The sequence below is a fragment of the Centrocercus urophasianus genome, unplaced genomic scaffold, assembly GCF_019232065.1.
Source record: "Centrocercus urophasianus isolate 14NV4802_14NV808 unplaced genomic scaffold, USGS_Curo_1.0 seq_27, whole genome shotgun sequence".
NCBI lineage: Eukaryota > Metazoa > Chordata > Aves > Galliformes > Phasianidae > Centrocercus > Centrocercus urophasianus.
In genome coordinates, this window is record NW_024884833.1 from 1,523,693 (window position 1) to 1,548,108 (window position 24,416).

At 35.1% G+C, this 24,416-nt stretch overlaps 1 protein-coding gene across 1 annotated transcript in view; it reads right to left on the reverse strand.

Moving 5' to 3' along the window:
- PTPRD (protein tyrosine phosphatase receptor type D) overlaps positions 1-24,416 on the reverse strand; it is a 278,606-nt gene that overhangs the window by 149,266 nt on the left and 104,924 nt on the right. Inside the window, exon 4 of the mRNA XM_042826904.1 lies at positions 2,103-2,291. Coding sequence (XP_042682838.1) covers positions 2,103-2,291 — 189 coding nt within the window. The remainder of the gene's footprint in view (positions 1-2,102; positions 2,292-24,416) is intronic.

Consider the following 24,416-nt stretch of genomic DNA (forward strand, 5'->3'; position numbering starts at 1 on the left):
TTTTTTAATAAAAAAAAAAAAAAAAAAAAAAAAAGCCAAAAAAAATTAGGACAAAGATGAGACGGATGGAAGGACAGAAAGAATGAGTAAGATCATTCTGTGAACGTTAGTTCAGCACTCTTACCTCTTATTGGTGTACCACCTGGGTGGATAATATGAATGCAAATAAGATTAGAAAGAAGAAGCATTAGTACGAGAAGAAGGAGGCTAGGGCTTTGGAAGAAGAATCAAATTAGATTTACAGAATTAAATAAGGTCTTAAGAGAAACTTGAATTACTATACTGTTAAAACAGGAATATATTAGATAATACTATCAGGTTATAAAAGCAAGTTGCATTGTACCACGAAGGGTGAAGACTACAATGGGCTTCACTGTCATTCTCAGAGTAGCCTATGAGTTCTTAGATGTTTGGTTAAATAGGGTTAGAAATATATTGAATATGCCTCAAATATTAAAGTAAAATTTACAATACTGTACTTAAGACATAGTTTAGGAAAACCTTGGATATTCTATTTAAATATATATATGTATATAAAGTCTATATATATATAAAAAGAGAGGAAACACTGAAGGTTATCTCAAAACAAACACTTTAATTTAGGTTGAATTATGGCATTTACTGTTCTACAGCTATGTGATACATGTGTACTGGTTCTTCTAGGTGTTTCTATAACTGATAAGACAACATTTCTGTGGAGGTGTGCTTGTGCGCCACTATAGGGATCTGGTGACTACACTGACTGTTAGTAAAATGCATGCCATGCATTTTAAGAATAATAATAGTAATCATAGTATAATAATAATAATCATCATAATCATAATATTCTGAATATGGAAATTAGTGGGGTTGAAGTGCGCTTCAGAACTAAGCACTTACCAATAGATTCTGGAGATTTAAATACGGAGAGAAGAAAGACAGCATAAAAATATTATTATATTCCTTATAATTTGGTACAAAGTTTTCAGTTAAAACTTTATATACTAAATCATCTATGTCACATGTGAAAAAATAATTCTTAATTTACATTAACAGAAGGCTAATTTACACAGTTCTGCTGACAACAAGCAAAGAGTCAGTTAACAAGACGATTTAACATCACAGGACAGGTCAAAAGCTGAGAATTCTGGGAAGACATGTGATTAAACAACTTAGATTCTACAATGATATCAACTACTACTGCCAAAGAAAAAAGCTCAGTATATCCCAATTATATTATTTAGGGATAAGCTTTAAACTTTAGAAATTTAGAAGATTGTTATTACTTTTTTTAATTTAAAGAGAACAAAATAATAAACTAGAGTGGGAGAAGAGTGAAAGGACTGTTAGGGAGGTGCGAGGGGCAAAGAGAGAGAGCAGCATAAGCTGGATTCTACACCAAAAGCAGACTTCTGTAGATCCAGAAAATGTCGGATTATAAAACTTCAGCGTGGGCGCACACTACTGTGGCTAAATGTGTAGGAAAAATGCTCAGCCAGTAAAAAACCTTCATTCCATAAGTTACCCAAGTATTTTTTTTTTTTTTTTAATTAGGTTTTCTTGTAAGGCATAATTGTGCATGAGAAAAAGTACTGTGTATAATGTATCTCTGAGAGGAAGGAAGATGTGTTCAAACTGGCTAATCTTTGGTGGTTTCAAATGTGGAAAAGACAGCACAAAACACATTTTACATTTTAATTGAAGTGTCTAATGCAGGTTTTGATTTTGATGAATATAACCATTGGTACTCCTTGCAATTTCTGAATGAAGTCCAATGTTGAAATAAATTTGTTAAAAAAAAACAAAAAGGAAAGAAGAAAGAAAGAGGAGAAAATGGATCCATCAAGTACTGCAAAAAGCAGTAAAGAAAAAAATTATCAAAAAGTACAGTCACAGCAGTGAGCAATGTGGAGTAAACAGAAGCTGCAAAACACAGAGATAGACTTTAGAAAAGCTATGACAACATCACAGACATGGACAACACACTCAATAACATAGAAAAGAGAAGAGGAAGATAAATTATTACCTATAAAAAAGTAAAATAATAAGGAAGAGAAAGAAAATAAAGAAAAGGTGAGAGAGAACAACTCTGCACATTAGTGGAAACAGTAACAAGACCCTACCTGATCGTAATTGCTTGATGCGGCCATTGTTGTTGCTTGTGTCAACAGGTAAGAAATCTTTGAACCAAGTTATTTCCGGATCAGGGTTGCCACTGGCTGCACATAACATGGTAGCTGTACGAGTTCGTTCGACCACCTTCAGCTGGGGACCCATATCAATGGTGGGGAAACCACGGGGAATTTGGTCCTCTGCAAAAGTATTGTATAATTTAAAGCATTTCACACTAGCTGTGTAAGAACTCAAGTCAGTCCTATCATCAGCCTAGCTATTGTGTAACATTCCCCTGACTGCAAGGAATTGATAAAGAACAAAAACAACTCAGGCAACATTTTTTTTAACTTACAGTAATCAAAATGTGGATTCAGAGTAGAAAGTTCATAAATTAATGGCTATTTATACCCATAAAGTATATGTAATTGCCTTATGTCCTGTATGCAGCTCATAAACCAGATGTCCACTATGTTACTTTCTATCACAAACATTCCTCTGATTATGAGAATCCTTATAATTTTATGTGAAATATTGAAGTAGCATGACTATGAACAACAACAACAAAATCTTCTTTACATAAGACAAATACATATGCAAGTGTGAACATGAAGTGTGGGATTTGGCTGGGTTTTAGAAAAGACTCAGATTAACTTTTGTGCTTGTTGTGGTTTAACCCACCAGGCAACTAAGCACCGTGCTACAGTTTGTTCATTCCTCTACAGAGTGAGATGGGGAGAGAATCAGAAAAAACGGCTCATTTGTTGATATTAAGACAACTTAATAGGGTAGAGAAGTAAGAGCAATAATAATAATCATTGAATACAAAGTTTTTCTTGCTGACCAATGTCAAGCCAGCCCCTGAGTAGTACCAGTCCCCTTAGTACCCCCCAGCTTAATTTTTTTAGTGAGGTCCAGCTATTCCGGCTATCCTCCCAGCTTCTTGCGCCTCCCCAGCCTGTTCACTGGCAGAGCAGCATGAGAAACTGAAAATACCATGAATTTTCAGCAAGTACTAATTGACAACATCTAAAACAATAGTGTTTTATCAATATTATTCTGATTCCAAATCTGAAACATAATACCATATTAACTATTACAAAGTTAACTCCATACTTTTTTAACTAATTACTTATATTCTGTTGGTCTTAACTTTTAATGATGTAACTTAACTTGTGTAGATGTAAGATGGGTGGCATTTTACTGCTATGGAGGAATACTGAGGATTAATGCATTAAAAGATTTCGTAAGGCTGAGAAACTCTAGATATTGGAACTATGTAAATAATAAATTGACAGGAAACATAGTGATCATGAATGGATAGAGTTGTTTCAGCCAAAGCACTCAAATATGGTCCTAAATTCTTAGCCAATCAGTAGTGAAATATTAAGAAAAACTGAACAAGAGCAATTAAACTCCTCAAGGTGATAAGCTCTAGCATGTAATGCTGGAAACACAGTGGAATCAGACTATTCCTCAGAAATTAGGTTAGAATAAGTAAGATAATTTATTTTATTTGCATCATGTTCATCTTCCATTCAGTATACAAATATATTTTTATTGCAAAATAATTGTTACTATTTCAGTTTAAAGAGGACAAGCTTAAAAAAAAATAAATAAAAAATCAAGGAATGAGGATCAGTACTAAGTCTAAACTGCATATCTTATTTAATATCTTGAATGATATCTATTGACCTACAAATGATTGAGGCATGAGATTAACTTAGAAAAACTGTACCATGACAATTCCCTGCATGGAATCTGTAATTTTTTAAACAGTTTTATGAAAGCGTAGACACTTTTCTGAAGAAACGTATAGGAAGCAAGTATATCCTACAAATCTTTGTAGTCCCTGAGGTTTGATGTCACCCACAGGTTCCTTAACTTCTTTCAACACAAATTAATATAGAAACTGCTATGCTTTAGTAAAGAACAATTCTCCCACAAATATTTATACAAATACATCAACAGTAAGAGGGGGCTAGGGAGAACCTGCATCCCTTGTTGGACACAGAGGGGAACATAGTGACCAAGGATCAGGATAAGGCTGTGGTACTTAATGCCTTCTTTGCCTTTAATAAGAAATCTTTAATAAGATTAGTTGTTCCCTGGGCACACAGCCCCTTGCGCTGGAAGATAGGTATGGGGAACAGCATAGGGCCAGCAAAATCCATGAGGTAATGGTTTCAGATCTGCTTCAAAAGCTGGACACTCACAAGTTCTTGGAGCCAGATGGACTGCACCCTGAAATGCCGAGGGAGCTGGCAAATGTGGTTGCCAAGGCACTCTCAATCATCCTTCAACAATCCTGGCTAACCGGGAATCTCCCAGTGGACTTGAGATTGGCAAATGTGACATCCATCCTCAAAAAGGGCTGGAAAGATGATCATGGTAGCTACAGACACATCACTGCCAGGAAAGGTTATAGAATGGATAATCTCAAGAGCCATCACAGATCATTTCAAGGTCAACCAGGAGGTCAGGTCCAGTCAGCATGGCTTCATGCTTCCGCTTGACAAACTTGATACTGTCCTATGACAAGGTGACCCATTTAGTGGATTGAAGGTAAAGCTGTCAGTGTGGTCTACCTGGACTTCAGTAAAGCCTTTGACACTGTCCCCCGCAAAATCCTCATGGAGAAGCTGGCTGTGCATGGGTTGGATGGGCATGCACTCTGCTGAGTGAAACACTGGCTGGATTGCTGTGTCCGAAGACCTGTGGTCAATGGAGTTAAATCCAGTTGGTGGCCAGTCACAAGTGGTGTTTCCCAGGGCACAGCATAGGGACCACAACTGTTTAACACCTTTATTAATGATCTTGATGGGGGGATTGAGTGCACTCTCAGTAAGTTCATAGTTGACATCAATCTGGGAGGGAGTGTTGATCTACCAGAATGGAGAAAGGCACTACAGAAGGACCTGGATAGACTGGATTAATTGGCCAAGATAAACTGTATGAGTTTCAATAGAGCCAAGTGTTGGGTCCTGCATTTTGGTCACAACAGCCCCAGGCAACATTACAGGCTTGGGGAGCAGTAGCTGGAGAGCTGCCTGGTGGAAAGGGACCTTGGTGTACTGATGGACAGTCAGCTGAATATGAGCCAGGAGTGTGGCCAGGCATCCTGGCTTGTATCAGGAATGGTGTGGTGAGCAGGTCTCGGGAAGTAATCCTATGCCTGTACTTGGCACTGGTGAGGCCCCGCCTTGAATACTGTGTTCAGCATTGGGCACCTCAATTTAGAAAAGACATTGAGGTGCTGGAGAGCAGGTGCAAAGAAGGCAACAAAGGGGTTGGAGAATATGCTCTACGAGGAGTGATTCAAGGATCTGGGGCTGTTTAGTCTGAGGAAGAGGATGCTGAGGGGAGACCTTATTGTACTCTTCAAATACCTGAATGGTGATTGCAGCGGGTGCTGGGTTGGTCTCTTCTCACTGGTGACAGTGACAGGGCAAGGAGAAATAGCCTCAAGTTGCACCTGGGGAGGTTTTGGCATCAGGAAAAGCTTATTTACAGAAAGGGTCGTTAAGCACTAGAATAGGTTTCCCAAGGAAGTGGCTGAGTCACCATCCCTGAAACACCAAAATCTGTTTGGATGTGGTGTTCAGGGACATGATTTAGTGGGGGGGTTGTTAGAGTTGGGGTAGTATGGTAAGGTTGAGGTTGGACTTGATGATTTTGAGACTCTTTTCCAATCTCAGCAATTCTATGACTCTGTGATTCTATATGCTTACTTAAATTGTTAACCTAGTGTCTCTACCAGATTGTAACTATGTGTGAAATTCTTTATTAGCTATAGGATCTCTGCCCAAACACAGCTGAGACTCAAATCTGCTTACAAACATGAAGTCTTTAGTTTGGAAGTAACAATATTTGACTTGCGAATTAGAACAACTATGTAAATGGATTTTAATGACCTTTCATTTCCTTGACTGATATCGAAAACTCTGAAATGCCTTCTGTGGATTCACAAGTGTACAACACAGATAATCTATCCTGAATACAAATAGGATGGAGTAGTAAAGAGCTTTTTTTTCTTACTTTTAATAAGGGTAATTAAATTCTATCCATTCCCTGTATGCATCGAATCTCTTTGAATGAGTGGTCTTTGTTGAATTTTCATGAGAAACATCACAATATAGTGGACTGAAATAGCTATAACTGCTATTTTTTTGAAAGTTGCGTCTTGTTTCCAATCTGGTTTTTGGTATTTGGCAATAAAACCATAGATTCAACATAAAATGGACTGAAAAAATAATGAAATTTCTAATTGAAGTGCTGATCAGAGAGGATTTAGTTTTTAAGATTTTTTTTTTTTTTTTTTTCTCTAGCAGTATTAGTGATTTGTACAAAACTCTCTTTACATTTTGATGATAGCAAATAATCAAACACATTGTGAAACAGATCGGAGCAGTGTTTATTAAGGAACTGCCTCTCTCTGTAGGAGAAAAATAACCATTAAAAAATTTTGGTACATTGGTAGGCCTATATACATAAGGTACATAAGGGGAAAATATTATTTTTTGTTGCTTGTTAACATGCTGCCTAAACTCTAAATTACACTATTTACCAATGTTTCATATTAATATTCAGTACTAGTGAACTAGCTTTCAGTGCACCAACAATTTAAATCAGGCTTGACCTTCTCAAAGCCATTTGGTACTGTCAGTTTGAGAGGCCATTAAAGGGCAGATTTTTCTGTCCTTGTGGTTAGCGAATAGTATATATATCAAAAGTTTTGCTTATGGTGACAAAGATTTAGGAATAGAGCACATTCTTTGAATTTGTTAGATGCTGTAACAGCATAAGTCTCAATTAAACACTGTGTTCCATTACTGACATTAAGAAAATACCTTAACTCCTGTGCTAGTATCACTTCCAAAAGAGGTCTTCAAAAGTTATTTGCTCTCAAATGTTTGATCTGAACAACATCATAGGCAATTACAAAGACTGGTTATCGTATGAACTCTTAAGAGATGATGATTTGAAGCTTTCTTGCCTTTTCTTTTTATCAATCACAGTTGTTCTTGAGTGCATTTCTAAACATTCTCTTTGTGTATTCAGTCTGTCCGACACTGCTTATCTGTAAAAAAACTCCATGAGATTCTTTCCTCTAGCTAAACTCAGCTTTTGAGTAACTGTTAGTTTTGAAGGGAATGCATTTTGAAAATACTCATATTTCAAGTAGAATTATTCTCTAACAAAAAGAATCCATGTCCATTTTTAAGAGTGTCTATAAAAAACAAAACAAAACAAAAAAAAAACAAAAAAAAAACTACAACAAAAAAATCTCTATACATATCTGTGGCATAAATACATATGACAAATTCTACTATTTTCCTTCTTTAACTACAACTTATAACTCTTGAACCACAATAACAAAAATGCTACTCCAGTCTTTCATTTTCAAATGTTACAAATCTTCAACAAGATTTCAGCATATTTAGAAGCATGTATGCTGTAAAATTTACATACATATAAAAGAAGGATCCAAAGAAAGAGAAAGAATCAAACCTAATACAATGGATTTCACTCTTCATGATAAATCTACCAACATGATTAAAATAAGAGAATGCTATTTTCATCCACTGCTCAAGGCATCATATTTACATTTTGACTACTTTTAGTGCAGAAAACTTTTAGATCTGTAAAAAGTGGCTGTTTATAGAAATGGATCAGGATTTAAAGTCCTAAATTCTTCATAATGCTAACTTGCTGAATCTCTTTAACTATCAACATTGTGATTTAACAGGAAGGACAGAATAAATTTCTCAGATACAGAACATTAAGACTTAATTACTATGTTATTGATATTGTTATTGATAAAAGTGAAGTACCCAAAACACAGTTTGTTGACATTATATGTGGATTATGGAGTATAGAGGTAGTAGCAGCAAGTTCCAAGACTGGATAGTCAATATGAAACATAGACGTTGAGTATTTGCTTCCACATTAGCTGTTCGCACCATAGACAGACCTAGAATTAACCTGCAATTAAACCTATATAATCTCCCTTACAAAGATACATACTTAAAGTATTTCATCGTGTCTCATAAAAAGAAACATGGTCCCATGTGAACCAATTATTCTTTTTGTGGAAATGGAAGGTTGTTCTCCATTCTATTAAGGAAGAAAAAAATATGTTTCAAGATTCAGTGATGGCTTTGCCACTGGCAAATTTTAGTCATTCTATAGCTCGTAGAATTAAAAAGGCACACATGGAGTATTCCCAGAATATGCTATAGATACTGAAGATAAATTGCTGCAATAAAGTTTATTATTTCAAAGAACAGTGTAAATAAAGCTTTTATATTCACTATTCCAGATGGCAGCAGCATATAATTTGCTCTGTTTTGACATCATGACCATATCATTCAAAATCATTCTTCCTACAACTTAACTGAAAGTGGGTCTGAAAACAGTAAAATCAAATAGAGTGGAGGAGGGACTGAAATAAACATTTTGCAGCAAAGTTGGTATTCTCTACTATTACTGAAGAACTATGCAAATGAATAAATTAAAAAATAAGAACAAAACAGTTCATTAGTATACATAAAAGACTAAATAGGATTGAAAAGATATAATAAATAAGAAAAATGTCAATTACTAAACATTATTCTTAGTGAAATATTTTACAAAATAAATTTTGCTGAAACAAATTACAAATATAGAACTACTTCTTCTCCAAGAGTTCTTTTTTCAAAGCTGTTGTAGACTGCTACTTTTACATAGCACTGCTCTAAGTCAGTAAAATCAGGTAATGACTGCTCTGCAGTAATATAGGTAGATAATAGTTTTGATTTATGTTACATTTTAAGCAATCATACCATGCAGAAAAAGGAACAAGACACCAATAAGATGATCAGAAACTCACTAACAATCAGTAAATATTCAACAACAAGATAGCTGCCCATACTATCCCATTAAAAAACTTTCATTTAAAAATACATTTTTAAATATTCTTCATCATCAAGATCCACAACTAACTTCTGATAAAAAAAAATAAAAATCAGTAGATCAATGCAGTTACTCTGCAAATAGAGTAGTGTGTATATAACGAAACATAGAGCCTGAATTATCATTTATATGAATGTTGAACCAGGTATTTCACATTGAATTAAGACACTTAACATTCACTGTTATTAGAATTTAGCCTTAAGTATGTTCTCTGTTTCAACAACTGAGTACACTGAAGTCAGATATTTTCATAAGGATATGAAAATGGAAGAAGTAATCGTACCCTCTTTTATCAGTTCTCAAAATCTGCAAAATTTAAGGTGTGAATAGCAAGTGATCTGTCCCACTGATGGCAACAAGTCTTCTTTAATAATGAAATACCAACAGCCTAGAATCAACACTCAAAGAATCATCATTCATTAAAACAAAACAAAACAAAATAGACGAGCTTAAAAAAAGGAGTTATTCTCAAATTTGCACTTGGACATTGTCACAGCTTTCAGAATAATATATCATCTGAATATCATAATATCTTAATAATAATAATAATAATAATAATATCGTAATATCATGACCAAATTTGGCTGTGGCTGAGCTTCTGGATATCTGTTTTTCTCACTGGGAATGGAAAGTGAAATAAAAAAGGTCGTGTCCTAAAAAAAAATGCAGGGAATTCAAGAATCACTGCCAAATGTCCGTTCTCTAGCATAAGGAGAGGATTCAGTCAGGATTATAGTAATGAAACAAAGGCAGAGAATTTGAAGAGGTTTAAGTGCACAGTATCCACACTTAGGAAGAGAAACACTAAACCTCTGAAGAAATACAACCTCCCATTTATTTACATATTCAGACATCACAAGAATGAAACAATACATCTTGCACTGATAAATAAAAGACAAGAGCGCTGCAAAAGAGAATGATAGGAATTTTCATGATTACCATTCCTAATTTGAGGTCTAGTTTCCAGACAGGGGTTAGGATTTAGATTACACTAAGTCAGGGCTGGACTAGGTCTTGCCAAGAATGAGGATTAAGAGAACATGATTGCACTGCCTGAGACATATTTCAACATATCTGTGATTCTTATTTCAACATATCTGTGATTCTTTTTTCCTTTTTTTTTGTTTTAAAAATAAAATGAAAAGAACAATAAATACTATGATGGCAGACTATGCCTTGAGCATTAATTTTTCAAACTACATTTTATGATGCGGATAACTAATATCAGGTTCCTATGCATACTAAAGCTCACTTCCAGTGTTAGTAGTCGACACCTATGGATTGATTCAAAACACATAGATAATTTTTTAAATCTTTTTTTTTTTTTCTTCTTTATATCATTAGTATTCTGTGTTAAATATTGATACCAATAAATATATTACACTTTTACTAACAGTTGTTTCATACTCAAGTATAAAACAACAAATCATCAAAATAAAGATATTACATATCAATCTGAATTGAGAATAGGACAAAAGCATCTTTTGCTTGCTTCACTAAAGAGGAGAGAGTAAAAGTGCATGTTCTGGGAAAGGAATTGTCAGATCAGGGGGTCATACTATCCCATTCTCCCTTCTTCCTCCCATTTGCACTAGATGTGTAAACCTAAAAGAATTATGCTGCTTCAGACAGTTAGATGACTTAAACCATGGCCATTTCTTCTACTGATTTTACATAGCTTACAGATATGTTATTTATTCTATACTATACTTTTACTAAATGATTTTTAATGCAGTCTACATGCTTCACATCTGAAGCTGGCAAGTATAAATGATACTAACTGCATTAATTTCACAGCTGTAAGATTTAGGAACCTCACAATGGAACTTACAGGAGAAACCATCATCTGTGCTTAGAACTATTTTCATATGAGAATAATATTGTAGTACAACATACTTCTGTGCTACATAAATAATACTATATATATATATACACTATATATACACTATATACGCTATATATATATATAAATAACGCATATTTTATTAAGAAATAATAAATATGCAAATAATACTCTGTGTTATAAAAGCAATAATCTCCCTGGGTCTCAGCAAAGATTTAAATAGTATTTTTTACAATACCTTTCTGTCCAGTATCTTTCTGGACAAAATGTCCAGTGCACAGCTAGACAAACAAGTAATACAATGAGTAAACAACTGTCTGATTGGCTCAAACATTTACAGTAAATGGGGTTTCATCACTGGTGGTCAACTACTAATATGGCTTCATCGGAGCTCCAATTCTCTTCAGTGTTTTTACAAATAACCTACATGAAAGACTTGAATACTCAGTAAGTTTGCAAGTGATACTAAATTAAGAGGAATTGTTTGTGCTCTTGAGGATAGAGAGGACTTGCAGAGAGATCTTGACAAATGGAAGGCCTGGGCAGTCACCAACCACATGGAGTTTAACAAGGAAAGTTTTAGATTCTACACCCCAGATGGGGCATTGCTGTATATATGTACTGACTACGGAACAAAAAGCTAGAAACCATACCCACAGAAAGTGATATGGTGGTTCAGGCTGATGGCAAGTTGAACATGAATCGGCAGTGTGTCCTGGCAGCCAAAAGGGCCAACTGTACACCACACTGCATCAAGCCCAGCTATTATTTAATAGCTACAGGTAGCTTTTAAAGGGGAAGGATTGTCCTAATCTGCATTTATCTGGTTTGCCTCACCTTGAGCACTTTGTGCTGTTCAGGATGCACAATATAAGAAGGACATCAGGGCATGAGGTTTATCAGGGTTCGTGGCTGGATATCAGGAAAATATTATTCTCCAAACCGGAATAGGCCAACCAGAGCAGCAATCACAGCACTAAGCAGCTGGAGTTCAAGAAGCATTTGGGCAATACTTGGTTTGAAGTTCAGGTGGTGCCTTTTGGATATTCTCGGAATATTCTATAGTTCCATTCTATGATTTTATTTCTTACATTTCTAGATTAGCTTCAGAGTTAACATTTAGAAAAAGAAGGATCTTTGTAAGCGGACAGAAAGGTGTCCCAGAATGCCTGAAGTTTGGTCCTTTAGAAAAAAGAAAGAAGGAATAAAGCTGGAGGAATTTCATCCTTCAGGATTTGATGAAGATTCTTGGGTCAGTACACTACACACAGTTTTGTTCTGTGAATTAAACAGTATATTATTGAAGCTAGAGACTATGCTTTTGAAATTTTATTGTGGTGCGTAATACACCAGTGTACCCAGACAAGTGTATCAATTTGGATGTTATATCAGCATTTGAATAAAGAACAAACATGAATAACAAACAATAAAAGTGTTATTACTGTTGAACAAAATTAGAAAAAAAGAGGTATATCTTTAAAACAGACCATGAGCACTGAAGAATTATTTGAAGAGGATATCCCTTGAAAGCTATTACTGAGCATTAAAAAAAAATGGTGCTTGTCCAAGTTACTCACAGTTTTTCTGTATTTAGTACAGAACCTACACAAATCTTCAGTGGGGGACTGAAAAGAAGTTCCTTTATGGGTGGACGGTGAAGTCCTTCCCTGATGCCCTATCTGTGGAGGCTGTGGGTGTACCTTACACCTCGCTCCTGATCTTTCTGAGTATGAAGGAAGGCTCTGCTAACAGGAGATGGTAGGCCCAGAAGAAAGGGAAAGTGTACACATGAATTTCCTGTTGACTTGGCATGAGATTTGCCAAGTTCAGTGTTAACTCTAAAAAAGACAAAAATATGATTTGTGAACAGAAGTGTAAAACGATATTTATTAAAATCTACAGTTAGAGTGAGCATCTCCAAATCATGCTTGACAAATATCAACAAAATGTCTTTTGTGAATGTTTGCTTAATATCACATCAATTTAAGGTAGAGTACAAGTAAGCTTTTCTTTCAATATAATGATCTTTCGACATAATTTTCTCACCAACTTTCATCTACACAAGTGAAGTAGAGGAAGTGTAGGGAGCTGCTCTTAAACAGCCTAAGCTTAGCTTAGCATGATGTGTGTCAATTAAATAAAAAATCAGTGTAAGCACAAGGAAAACACTGTGCCAAATCCATGTGGACGTGCTTGACACAGGGTAAGTTGTATGAAGAAGGTGCAGATGATGAAATCATGAAGCCTAAATACAAAGATGAGAATCTGTCAGTGAGTGACACTGTTCCATAGAGGCAACACAAACACTTGACTGAGAGGACTAGGGCTGTGTCTGATTTCAGCAATGGAACTATTTCTCTATTGATTTATTAGCAATAACAGCTGTCACCCCTTTTAAAAACAAAATATAAAACTCATTCCTTTTAGAGAACAGGATTGAAACTAATTTTCCTGCAGAATGGAGGAGGCATGAAGAGGAGAGGCATCCATAGAGAAGAAGGCATGTATGCAACCTTTTGAAGTAGTTGAGTACATATCACATGTTAAACTATCAGAGAAATAATTTCTGCAGCTAAATAAATATACAGCAAGAAATCCTATGACTACATATAATTATTTTAGTATTTTATTGTAACTTGGGAAGACTTAAAAAATCAGTGTGTGCATCCTTTGGCTTTTATTTTATTAATTTCATTAACTGACTATATTAAAGCGTACTACTTTGAAGAACAGCTATAGCACAGTCTGCTTTGAGTACTAGCTATGAAAGAAATAGACGTGATGATTTTAAAAAAGCAGTGATGGTTGGGTTTGAATTTTGAGTAACCTGTTGCTCATTCGACACATGAAGAAAATATCATAATGTATTTTACCTACATATTATGAAGATATATAGAAATAACTTGTGTGTATGAGTGCGTCTTTGCTCTACATACTGCACTCCCAGGGGAAAAAAAAAGTTCTGTCTGAGCTACTTAAGCTGATGCATTAAATTGTTTTGAGGAAGATTATTTTTAACCTTTAGTATGAAAAACAGCTATGCCTAGGTATTATTACAGGAATTGATCATGGGCCTGTAATGAATAAGACCATAAACTTACTTATCCACATAGACCCACCTTAATATCTCATGTAGCAGTTGGAAACCACTAAAAAGCAACCACGAAAGAGCACCATCAAGAGCTTTGAGGAAAACATTCTATTAAATTTTGAGTTTTAAAGTCCCTATCCTTTTACATAGCAAGAGAAAATCATTTCTCAATATTTTCAGTTTTTTCCTTTGCAGTCCCTGCTAGTCTCTCCCCAGGGAGCTTCTTCCGCTTTTGAGAGAGTTAAAAGCCACCTAGCGTCTCTAAGCCAGTCTGATGCGTGCCATTCTGTTGTCAAAAAAAAACCAATTAATAAAAACAAGGTTTTGTTATTGTCATCAGCTGAGAAACCAAGTTTTTATGAATTGGATCCCTTTGTTTCTTTCAGTGTCCTTGCATAATACAGGGAGCAGAGAAGAGAAGATGACCTGTGCCCTCAATTCCTGCAGCAGATAGCCCACAGCTCTGAAGCCACTTTTGTTGGCATTTAAACTGCACGTTGCTACTTCATAATCCCCCATGTGGAAAAGCAGTAATGTGTAATAATCAATTCTTAAGGCCTATACAAGTATTTGTTTCATTCAAGCATAACTGAAAACTAGTTTCTAAAAGACCAGCAGGAAAGAATCAAAAGAAATTTTCAAGTTGGTACTTAGGCATTGATGACTCACTAACATGCACACATGTGAAGAAGTGTCATGAAATTTTATCATCAATTATTTGTAACTTTTTTTTTCATACCTCACAATAGTACACCTAGACAAATGCTGCTGAGCTTCTAGCACATACTAGAGTATCTGTCTGCTTTAGCATTATCTAAATGGGGTGATTAGCTATTCACTTCAGCACCTATGTATTAGTTGGTCTGCCTTTGTTACTGAGAGGTTATAAGATTGAAAATTCACAGCTGAAAGTTTTTGAAAAATAAACAACTTTCTCAGTCAGAATGAGGTGTTAGTTTAATAATTTTTAGAATAAAACACACACTGCTTCTATTCTTCTCATGGTGTACATATAACGCTAACATAGTAGGAGTTACAGGACAGCATCAAAAGAATAAATGCTGTAAAGCCTAGAATAATAATTTTAACACATGAAAAAAGTATTGTGCTTGTTCCTAAGAACCCATTAAGAAACTTTAATGCTCTACAAATTGAAAAAAGCCTGTACTAATACTAATAATTCAGTTAGAACTAAAATGTTCATTTTATATTGATTTTATTTTACTACACCCTTAGTGTTCTAAGCGATTTCTTTTGTTCCACCTGTGCATAAATTTATCATCATAAGTTTCTGTTTTATCCTTTGAGAGTTTTATCCACAGTAGTGTAACCACTCCTTTTTATGACAGAAACTTTTTTCTACAAGATTCTTAGAAGATATTTATCTGAATTTTATGCTTTGGTCTTCCTGGTATTTTTACTCTGGAGATAACTACCTTTCAGAGTATTTTTTCTTTCTTCCCTTTTCGGCAATTTGCTTTCAGCAGTGGAGCCTTTCAGTCTGTGTTTAGTCTTCTGTTCAAAACTGTTTCTCCAGAGAGTTACAGACACTTGTCAATCTCCCAGAAGCAAAAACAGGAATTTTAAATGTTCTTTTGTTTCAGCTGCAAAATAAACTCATTATCCCCTTTTTGTTGGTCTATAAACATTTCTCTTGAACTTGCTGCTGCTTTCAACTTTAATTATCAGACTAGACCTCTTGTGGCTCCAAAGCTTTTTAGCTGCTAAAGGCTACCATGCTAGCGTAGTACACTTTCCATTCAAGTGTATGGTGCTAGTACATACCTTTTAATAGGATATTGCAGAGAAGGGCTTACTATGAGTATGTGTACTGTCTGTGCCTAGTATCAAGGGAACGGGAGATTCAGGACAATTTTACTGAGGATTATGAAGTTCTTTTGAAGATTGAACCCTTTTATTGCCATAATGATAGCTCTCTCTCAGTTGTGGTGTGACTTTAAATGTCAGCCAAACTTCCTATTTACAGTAGTGAATACTAAATTTTATTATTAGAACTCTGGTACTTTCTGCCTTTCTGTAAAATGTTCTTCATGTGCATTATGTGTGAGGCATATAAATTCTCTTACTATATGTCAGGACAAATATATAATAGTGTACAGGCTTGCTGTAAAGTAAACAGTAAAACATTGTGAATAGAAATGTTAGAAAAATTAGAAATGTACTCTGAGTAAAGAGCTAATAATAATGCAACATCTGCAATATGACTATGCACTCAGGATACTTGTGTTCAAACTCAAACTACCCTAATGATGATATCTGCATGCAAACTCAAAAATTTAAATGTATGAGGATACATGAGGCATTTAAAAATGAAAAACAAGTTTTAGTTTTTGTTTTGTTAATGAGAACTGAATCTAATATAAGCATAATCATTTCACAGATATTAAGTCATGTCATGCTTCCCAAATTGAGTACAAATATACTTTACTGTGTTTGTTTTTTTTTCCCCTACTTTTTTTTAAAGAAATTCTAGGTAGTAATAAGACATCCAGAGCAATAGCTGGGTTCTACTTCTTTGTTTATACTAACGTATATCAAGTACTAAACAGACAAACTTCGTTTTGGTGTAAATGATGATCATATAGACACAGAATTTTAAAGTTCTTAAGTCTCATTCTGGGATTTCTATAATTATTTCTTAATTTGCTTCATGTTCACTCCATATTAGTATTACATCTTGGGGGAAATGTAAAACGTCATAAAAAATAGGAAAAAGTTGTTTGGATATATTCAAGCACGGACTAGTTTTTGTGAATTTAAAACTCAGAAATAAACGTAATAAGTAGTTGTTTAAATAAAACTATAGAATCCTATAGAATTTGCAAGGAGTACTGTAGGCTTCTACAGGACTGTTTTAAAGACCACCATCTAGAAACATCTATAAGCAATTACTAATTTAATAGACAAATAGCTGATAATGAATCAAAGCCTGAGATGTTTAAAAACTCGGTTGATTAAATCCTATAGAACAAATATAGAATTTGTATCAAAACACTGTTGTTGTACAGAAAAATGCTTTAGAATCTAGCTGAGAGTTCTGCAGCTCATTTTCATAGTAAACTGGTCTATCAAAAATGAAAAAAAAAAATCCATGTTCTCTCTTTAATTATTGTTAATAATCATGAAATAAATGTGTTCTATCCAGGTTTTTCTCTCAAATCATGAAATCACTACCTCTAGTAATTCTTATTCAAAACAGCAAGGGAATCAGAGCTGAAGCATCTCACCTTCTACCAAGATACAGAAACAAACCTATAATTCATTGCAATTGAGAAGTAAACACTCAAAATTGTAGTGCTTCCTGTGAGATTCAAGAGTTCATGTTGTTCATCTTCCCTAAAATCATCAACTGTTCTTGCTAATTAACTCTATTGTATACCACGTTAAGATTAGGAAATGTCATCAGTAGGATTTTCATTTCCTAGATATTTCAGAAAATGTGTTCCATGAACTCACACTGTCAAATTTACTTCAAGCTTTGTGACACGGATATTTTAGGGGTAACACTTAATTCCAGCTGATTGTCAGAGGAATAACAGAAATTCAGTCTGCTGTTCCCAATTTCAGCTCATCACTGAAGTGAGGAACATTTATCCTGTGGTCTGTCTAGACTAATCTCTATTTGTATTCCTGCCAGATGAAGAAACACACTTCTATTGGTGAATGGATACGGATTTTACAGACTAACTGTAAAATGCTTAACCAACTCAATTTTTTTTTGCTTAACACACTTCTATATTCTCCAGAATAGCATTCTTGCTTTAGAAGGTATTTCTTTAAATATTCTGTAAATTGGAGTTCTAAGGCCTCTAAAGGTCAGGTCTTCAGCTTTAATGCTGAAAGTCTTATTGTGATTTATGTCAATATAATTTTTTTCTCTCCACAAAAATGAGTAAAATAAAGCATATTCCAAGAAGTACTCTCTACCAAACACCAAGACTGTTTCTATAGCTTCTGAAAGCAAACTAAACCAAGACAAAGCAAAAAAAATCCTAAGCTTATGCAGACTTTGAAAGCAATTTTAATTTTACTAGTGGACTAGTTCCTTTTACACATTATATATTATATATTATATTATATATTATATATTTACTGGAAACTTATTTTCATCTCCAATTATTGATATCATTCTTGCTTTGTAGATTCTTTATACAGTCTTGTGAATTTGCTCTGAGTCAGTGCATTTCACTGTATGATTACTTTCAAGCACATTCTGATTTCAGACTTAGCATGGTTCAAGCTGATATCAGCACTCAAAATATCTCATCCTAATTTTTAAGCTTGAAAATGCTGTGAAATCTAACTGTATATTGTATTTTACAATCAACTCCTTTAAGAGACCGTGAGACATTCTCAGGCTCACTGGCTACACTGAAAGATAAAATACAGAGAAAATGGATGTTTCAAATGAAAGACTACAAATAAATCAGAATGCCTTGTCAACTGCAATGAAAATAAAGTGTTTTGTTATTCACAGTCCAAAAACACATAAAAGCTCTTTATCCATGTCCAGATTGACCCTATGCTTAATTACATACTCACATAAAAGTTTTAACAAACTAATTTTCACGTGAAATTTTGTACTACTAGATTGCATTTTGTATTGAGTATGTGAAAGATATTTTCTTTGTTGATTCTGAAAAGAAAATATTAAAGTAGAAGTTGCTCTGAAAATATATGGAAGGAATACAGCAGGATTCCTTTTTAACCATGGGTGACCTGAAAAAAAAAATAAATATAATGTCTTTCTATGATCTTCAAATATTCAATAAAAAAAAAAACAGTGAGAAAAAAAGTGCAGATTTTCTATCAGAAAAAAAAGGGCCAATGGATGTGCAGCTAAATCAAAAACCATCAGGTCACAAAGCATATTTACATTTTCCTTAATACGTATGTTTTAAGTTCATTATGAATTTAGTTTCTCAGTTTCTGGATTTACTTATTTTATGTTAAGTTGTTGGTACTTTGGCATTCTGTTATTTGTACTGCAATAGCACGTTGCAACAGGAGCAACTCAGTAATGGGGAGAAGCAAGAAAGAGCTTATTACAATCCTGATTCTTTCTGGGCCATGGGACAGAGTGTTTATGTGCAGTGAGTATATTAGATTGGTAGACCAACAGCCACATTTTCTCTAGTAGCTTTTATCTGTTCTATTGTAAAGTCTTTCTTGAAAGTAGAGCGTAATTTTATAAGCACACAGAGTGTAAGGCATGTCAGTGATTCAATCTTTACTGCAAACATAGAAAGCTATTGTAATACAACTATAATATTTCTTGATTGAGATAATGAATAAGTATATGACAGTTGATGAAATCATATTCTTCTCCTCAGGGTTTTTGAATCCACTACTTTTTACTTTTTTAGAAAACCTTACTGCTGTTTATGACAATGGAACATTTTCATTCATTCCACAGTGGAGAAAAGGCAAAGTAATGACTAAATATATAATACGAAAATAGTGAGAATAGGCCTATTTTGGTAAATAAATTACTTTGAGCTATCAAATGCCCCAAAGTAAATGGACATCTGCAACAGTTTTCAGTCAGCTATTAGTGTTCAGAAATAAAATCATGCACTTTCTTAGACAAAAGCTTGTTACAATGACCAAAACGGCTGATTCATTACATTCAAGACTTCATTCACCTTGCCATGAAAATTGTTTAAGTTTACCTTTCAAATAGAGATATGAGAATCTGACACAATTTAAAAGGCTATTTCTGGGCTGTCAATCAGAACAGACAAGAGATGAACATTTATTTGCAAGTTATTGGGAACTTGTCAAATGTAGACACATAAATTAGCTGTTATTTTACTCCCTGAAATTTATATTATAGAAATACAAAAAATAAAGAAGGGAAAGCAACGGCAAACATAAGGACACAATTGATCAGGCATTAGGTCATAACAGATTTATTTTTTTTTTAATATATTATTGAGAAAATGTGGATTAAACAATTTATTTTTAAGTTTATTAAACATAACTAAGAGAGTTTGCACAGAAGTTACTATCTTAATTCCTTTGCCATTAAGGTTCGAGCTTGTGAGAATCCTTCTTTGTTATTTTGGCTCAAAGCTTGCTTCCTGAGGTATTTCTTCTGATAAGACTGACTTGTCTAGAAGATGAGTGATGGGTGTTGTCGTGTGGCAATCAACATCACTGTGTGGACAATTTTACATCTTTGGAGATGTTTGCCTTCGGAAGATAGTGCTCAGGACTGTTTACTGGCGGAAGATCTAGCCTGTGACCAAATAACTCCTGTTTGCTATGGAAGACTGGGGGACAATGCCATTGTATCCTGTGAAGGCAAGATACAAGTTGGTGCCTCCCTGCTCCCTCTTATCTGCTGTCGAGGCCAGGAAGATGGGAACAAAGGAGTTTCTGCTGAGATCCCAGAGCCAGAAGCTGCCATTCCAAGGAGAGCTGACTCAACCACTTTGGATTTGAGCTGTCACTCCAAAAACATCTGATTCAACCACTTTGAAACTATTGAAAAGGGGCCATCGCTGCCCTGGTCGTCGTCGTGTTTTTCGTCGTCATCAACAGAACAATGCCTGACAACCCACCACTACTGAAGATCAAAGACCGAACTACAAACCACGCTGGATCCATGGTAGTGACTATCTCCCTCTTGCTTCCTATAAAGACTCCTTGCTTCTATCTTTTCTATCTTTTCTATCGCCCTCCTTCCCTTCCCCATTACCCTAATTCATAATAGTGTCCGTCCTCCCTTTCCCCATTTCCCTAATTAATAAACTGGTCGGACCAACATTTGAACTATTGTTTCTTAATCTCACGCCGGGTATATAGATATTAAAAGAACCTCCTCTCCCTGCTATAAATTGGAGACAGAGCCAGAGTAGAAACATTCAGCAGTAACTGGAGGAAAGTGTGAATGAACCTGTGAAATGCAACTTCATACCTTGTGGCTCTATGCTTTTTCAAAAAAGTTGACTTGAATTCCAAGAAACAGACCTCTGGGAAGGGTAGACAGAGTAAGTGAAGCATAAAAACTGATAGTGGACTAGCAGCTAAACTAAGCTAGTACACATTCTCTCTAGAAAAAAAGATAAAAATAAGAGTAAAAATAAAAATAAATGTAGTCAATGAACAATCTAGGGAAGTGTTTTTCTCTCAACCTGCCAGTTCACACAGATTCCATGAATATTTCTATGACAGAGTACTAGTTTTGCAATTTGTCTCTAGGTGTATAAGAGATGGACACGTGTCCTTATGGAAGCAGAGTTTCTGTTAATTTCAAGGATCTGCCTGAGAATGAATGCAAGATCAAGTTCTAGGTGAGAAGTCTGAACAGACTCTTGAAAGAAGACGAGGCATTTAAGCTAGTCTGATATGTCTTTGAATCAGTATCTGACTCACTGTAAAGTCTTAGAGAGGAATTTTCTTAGTCTCTCCATCTGAAAATGTGCATTATTGTCTAAACTCATTTTACAAAGATACAATGCTAGTCACAAGATGTCACCCCCAGGGGTCAGTAACGGAGCCTACCCTCTTTAATATCTTTACTGGTGACCTAGATGAAGGCACTGAGTGCACCCTCAGTAAGTCTGCAGATGATAGAGGGATCTGGACAGGTTGTATTAACGGGCTGAAGCCAATGGGAAGAAGTTCAACAAGACCAAGTGCTAGGTCCTGCACACTGGCCACAACAACCCCAGGCAATGCCCCCATTGGGGCACAGAGGCTGGAAGACTGTATGGAACAAATGGAGTTGGGGGTGTTGGTCAGCGCTCTGCAGAACAAAAACCAGCAGTGAGCCCAGGTGTTCAAGAAGGCCAATGACATCCTGGCTTGTCTCAAAATCCAGAAGGAGCAGGGAAGGAGCACTGAGCCCTAGTGAGGCCGCATCTTGAGTACTGTGATGAGTTTTGGTCCCCTCATTACAAGAAAGACATTGAAGCATGTCCAGAGAAGGGTGATGAAGCTGGTGATTTGCGTGAAGCGCAAGTTTTATGAGGAGCAGCTGAGGAAACTGGGACTGTGTAGTCTGGATAAGAGAAGGCTCAATGGAGAATTTATTCCTCTCTACAACTGTCAGAAAAGTTTTTGTGTCAGGGTTGGGGTTGGGCTCTTCTCCTGCATAACTGGAGATAAAACTAGAGAGGATGGTTTCAAGTTGTATTAGAGGAGGTTCAGGTTGGATATTAGACAGAATTTCTTCTCTGATAGAGTGGTCAGGTGCTGGAACAGGCTGCTTCAATAGGTGGTTGAGTAACCTTCCCTGGAGGTGTTTAAGAAATGTGGATGTGCTACTAAGGGAAACGGACTAGTGGGGAAATATTGGTAGTATGTGGATAGTTGGACTAGACCATCTTGGAGCTCTTTTCCAATATTTGTGGTTCTATGATTCTAAGAATATGGAATATTACATATAATATATAATCAACAATGGTATTTACTCTAAGCATGTGAAAAATACTAGTGAAAGACACTACAAAAGTTATCTCAAAATTAGAAATCATGTATAATAAAATTTCATTCTCATTCACAGCTGCTTAGTCACAGTAACTAAGTAGGATAGCATGGAATGGCTTAAGGAGAGAAAACAATCTGATGAAGACCACCTGCCAGATTTATCCCTGAATTTCCTGGGGGTTAATCCATATGTCATACCAAAATATTTTAATAAAGATTCCTAATCTATTAAAACTATGATCTCTTTGTCTTTCTTTAAGAAATGGTTCTTACGCATATTGCTTCTTTCAGTTATCCCAGTAATCCTGGCATATAGTACTTTACAAGAACTTCTTTGCCCATGATAAAACAAGCTAACAAAAACAAAACAAAAACAAAACCATCATGCTGTATTTCTCCACAGTAATTGATGTTACCTCTGATTTAATAAATATCTTAATTCTTGTTTTCAAATTAATGGAAGGAAATCGTCACTTACCTGGCTACCGAACTGGTACAATCGCTTATGAACATTCACTCGAGTTTCATCATAAATTTTTAGCATACCTTCACGAATTAAGACTCATGTGAATACTTCTAGAGTAACTGAATATGCGAGAAAACATACATAGTTTTTTTTGACCAGCAATGAAATCTAACTTGGACTTTTTTTTTCCTGCTAATTTCCTAAGCATGATTACACCTTTTCCTGCGAGAGAAAAAATGGTAGTAAGAAAACTGAATTGGAAAGCTAAAATTTCACTAACAGAGTAGTTTAACTGATTAGTTGATTAGTCTCATGTAAACTCTCTTAACAGTGAAAGCACAGCAGCAGGAACATTTCAGATCTGGCAGTCCCCATGGGCAGCAGATCAGCCGTTGTAAAGTAGGAGTCTTTTTCATATCTTCCAGTCCTCACAGGATCCACGTTGTTAATAGATCTTTTATGCCTCTCTACCTCCTTATCAGTAATACAGAGCCCCAAGTCAGAAACTGAAAAAGGGTGCAAATTCTATGAAGTGGGGGATGGCCCTGTCTCGTTTAGATCTTCTCAGAGTTTTAAAAAGGAAAATGTGTTAGAGATGTGAACAGTCTACTTGGACTTCTTGAAAAGGAAGGCAGTGATGGAACAACTCTTTTGGATTATCCAGGTTCTCACTTAAGTGAAAAGTCCATTAAAGTCTTATCACAAATTGTTCCAACTCTAACTCCATGTAGATAAGGACTTTTGTGTCTGCTCCTATTAAGACTGTTTCAGAACAATAGGTCCTAAGTTTCCTCTTTTTTCTTTTTTCTTTTTTTTTTTTTTTTTTTTTTTTTTTTCCAATTTGTATTTACTCTGGGACAGTACAGGAAAGTTCTTCCCTGCCTTATTCCTTTAGTCAATATGATTTCAAGTGAAAATTCTCCTAGAAACTTCACTACACACAGCAGCAGAATGTGAATCTATAATGAAGTTAATTTAGATGAGTTGGAGGTGGACAAATAATTAAAAAAGAACGAGTTTATATTTGTCTACAAGGATATTGTGCAGGACCATAGTACATTCAAATTAGCACATTCAAGTCATGTCTCCTACCAAGACATACAGTTTCGTTGTACTGAAAAGCAGCATTCTGCTAGTTAATTTGAGTTACAGAACAAATAGGAGTGACTGCAGCTAAAAGTATGGTTTAAATATTTCAGTTCTAGAACTAAATTCAAATGAATGGATAGAATCAGAATAACCTTTTAACAACAACAACAACAACAACAAAAGCTTTCAACAAGAAAGAATGAAGCAGTTAAATAAACAGACACTGTGTCTATAGTATGCAGCAAAATCTAAGGTATGGCTATAAATACATTAAGAAGAGGTAGATTTTATTAAAAAAAAAAAAAAAAAAAAAAAAAAAAAAAAAAAAAAACAAATTTCAGTACATTTTTTATCAATAATAACCATAAAAGAAAGTTCTTCAGTTCACTTCAGAGCAATTGTTATTTTTCAAATATCTTTTCACC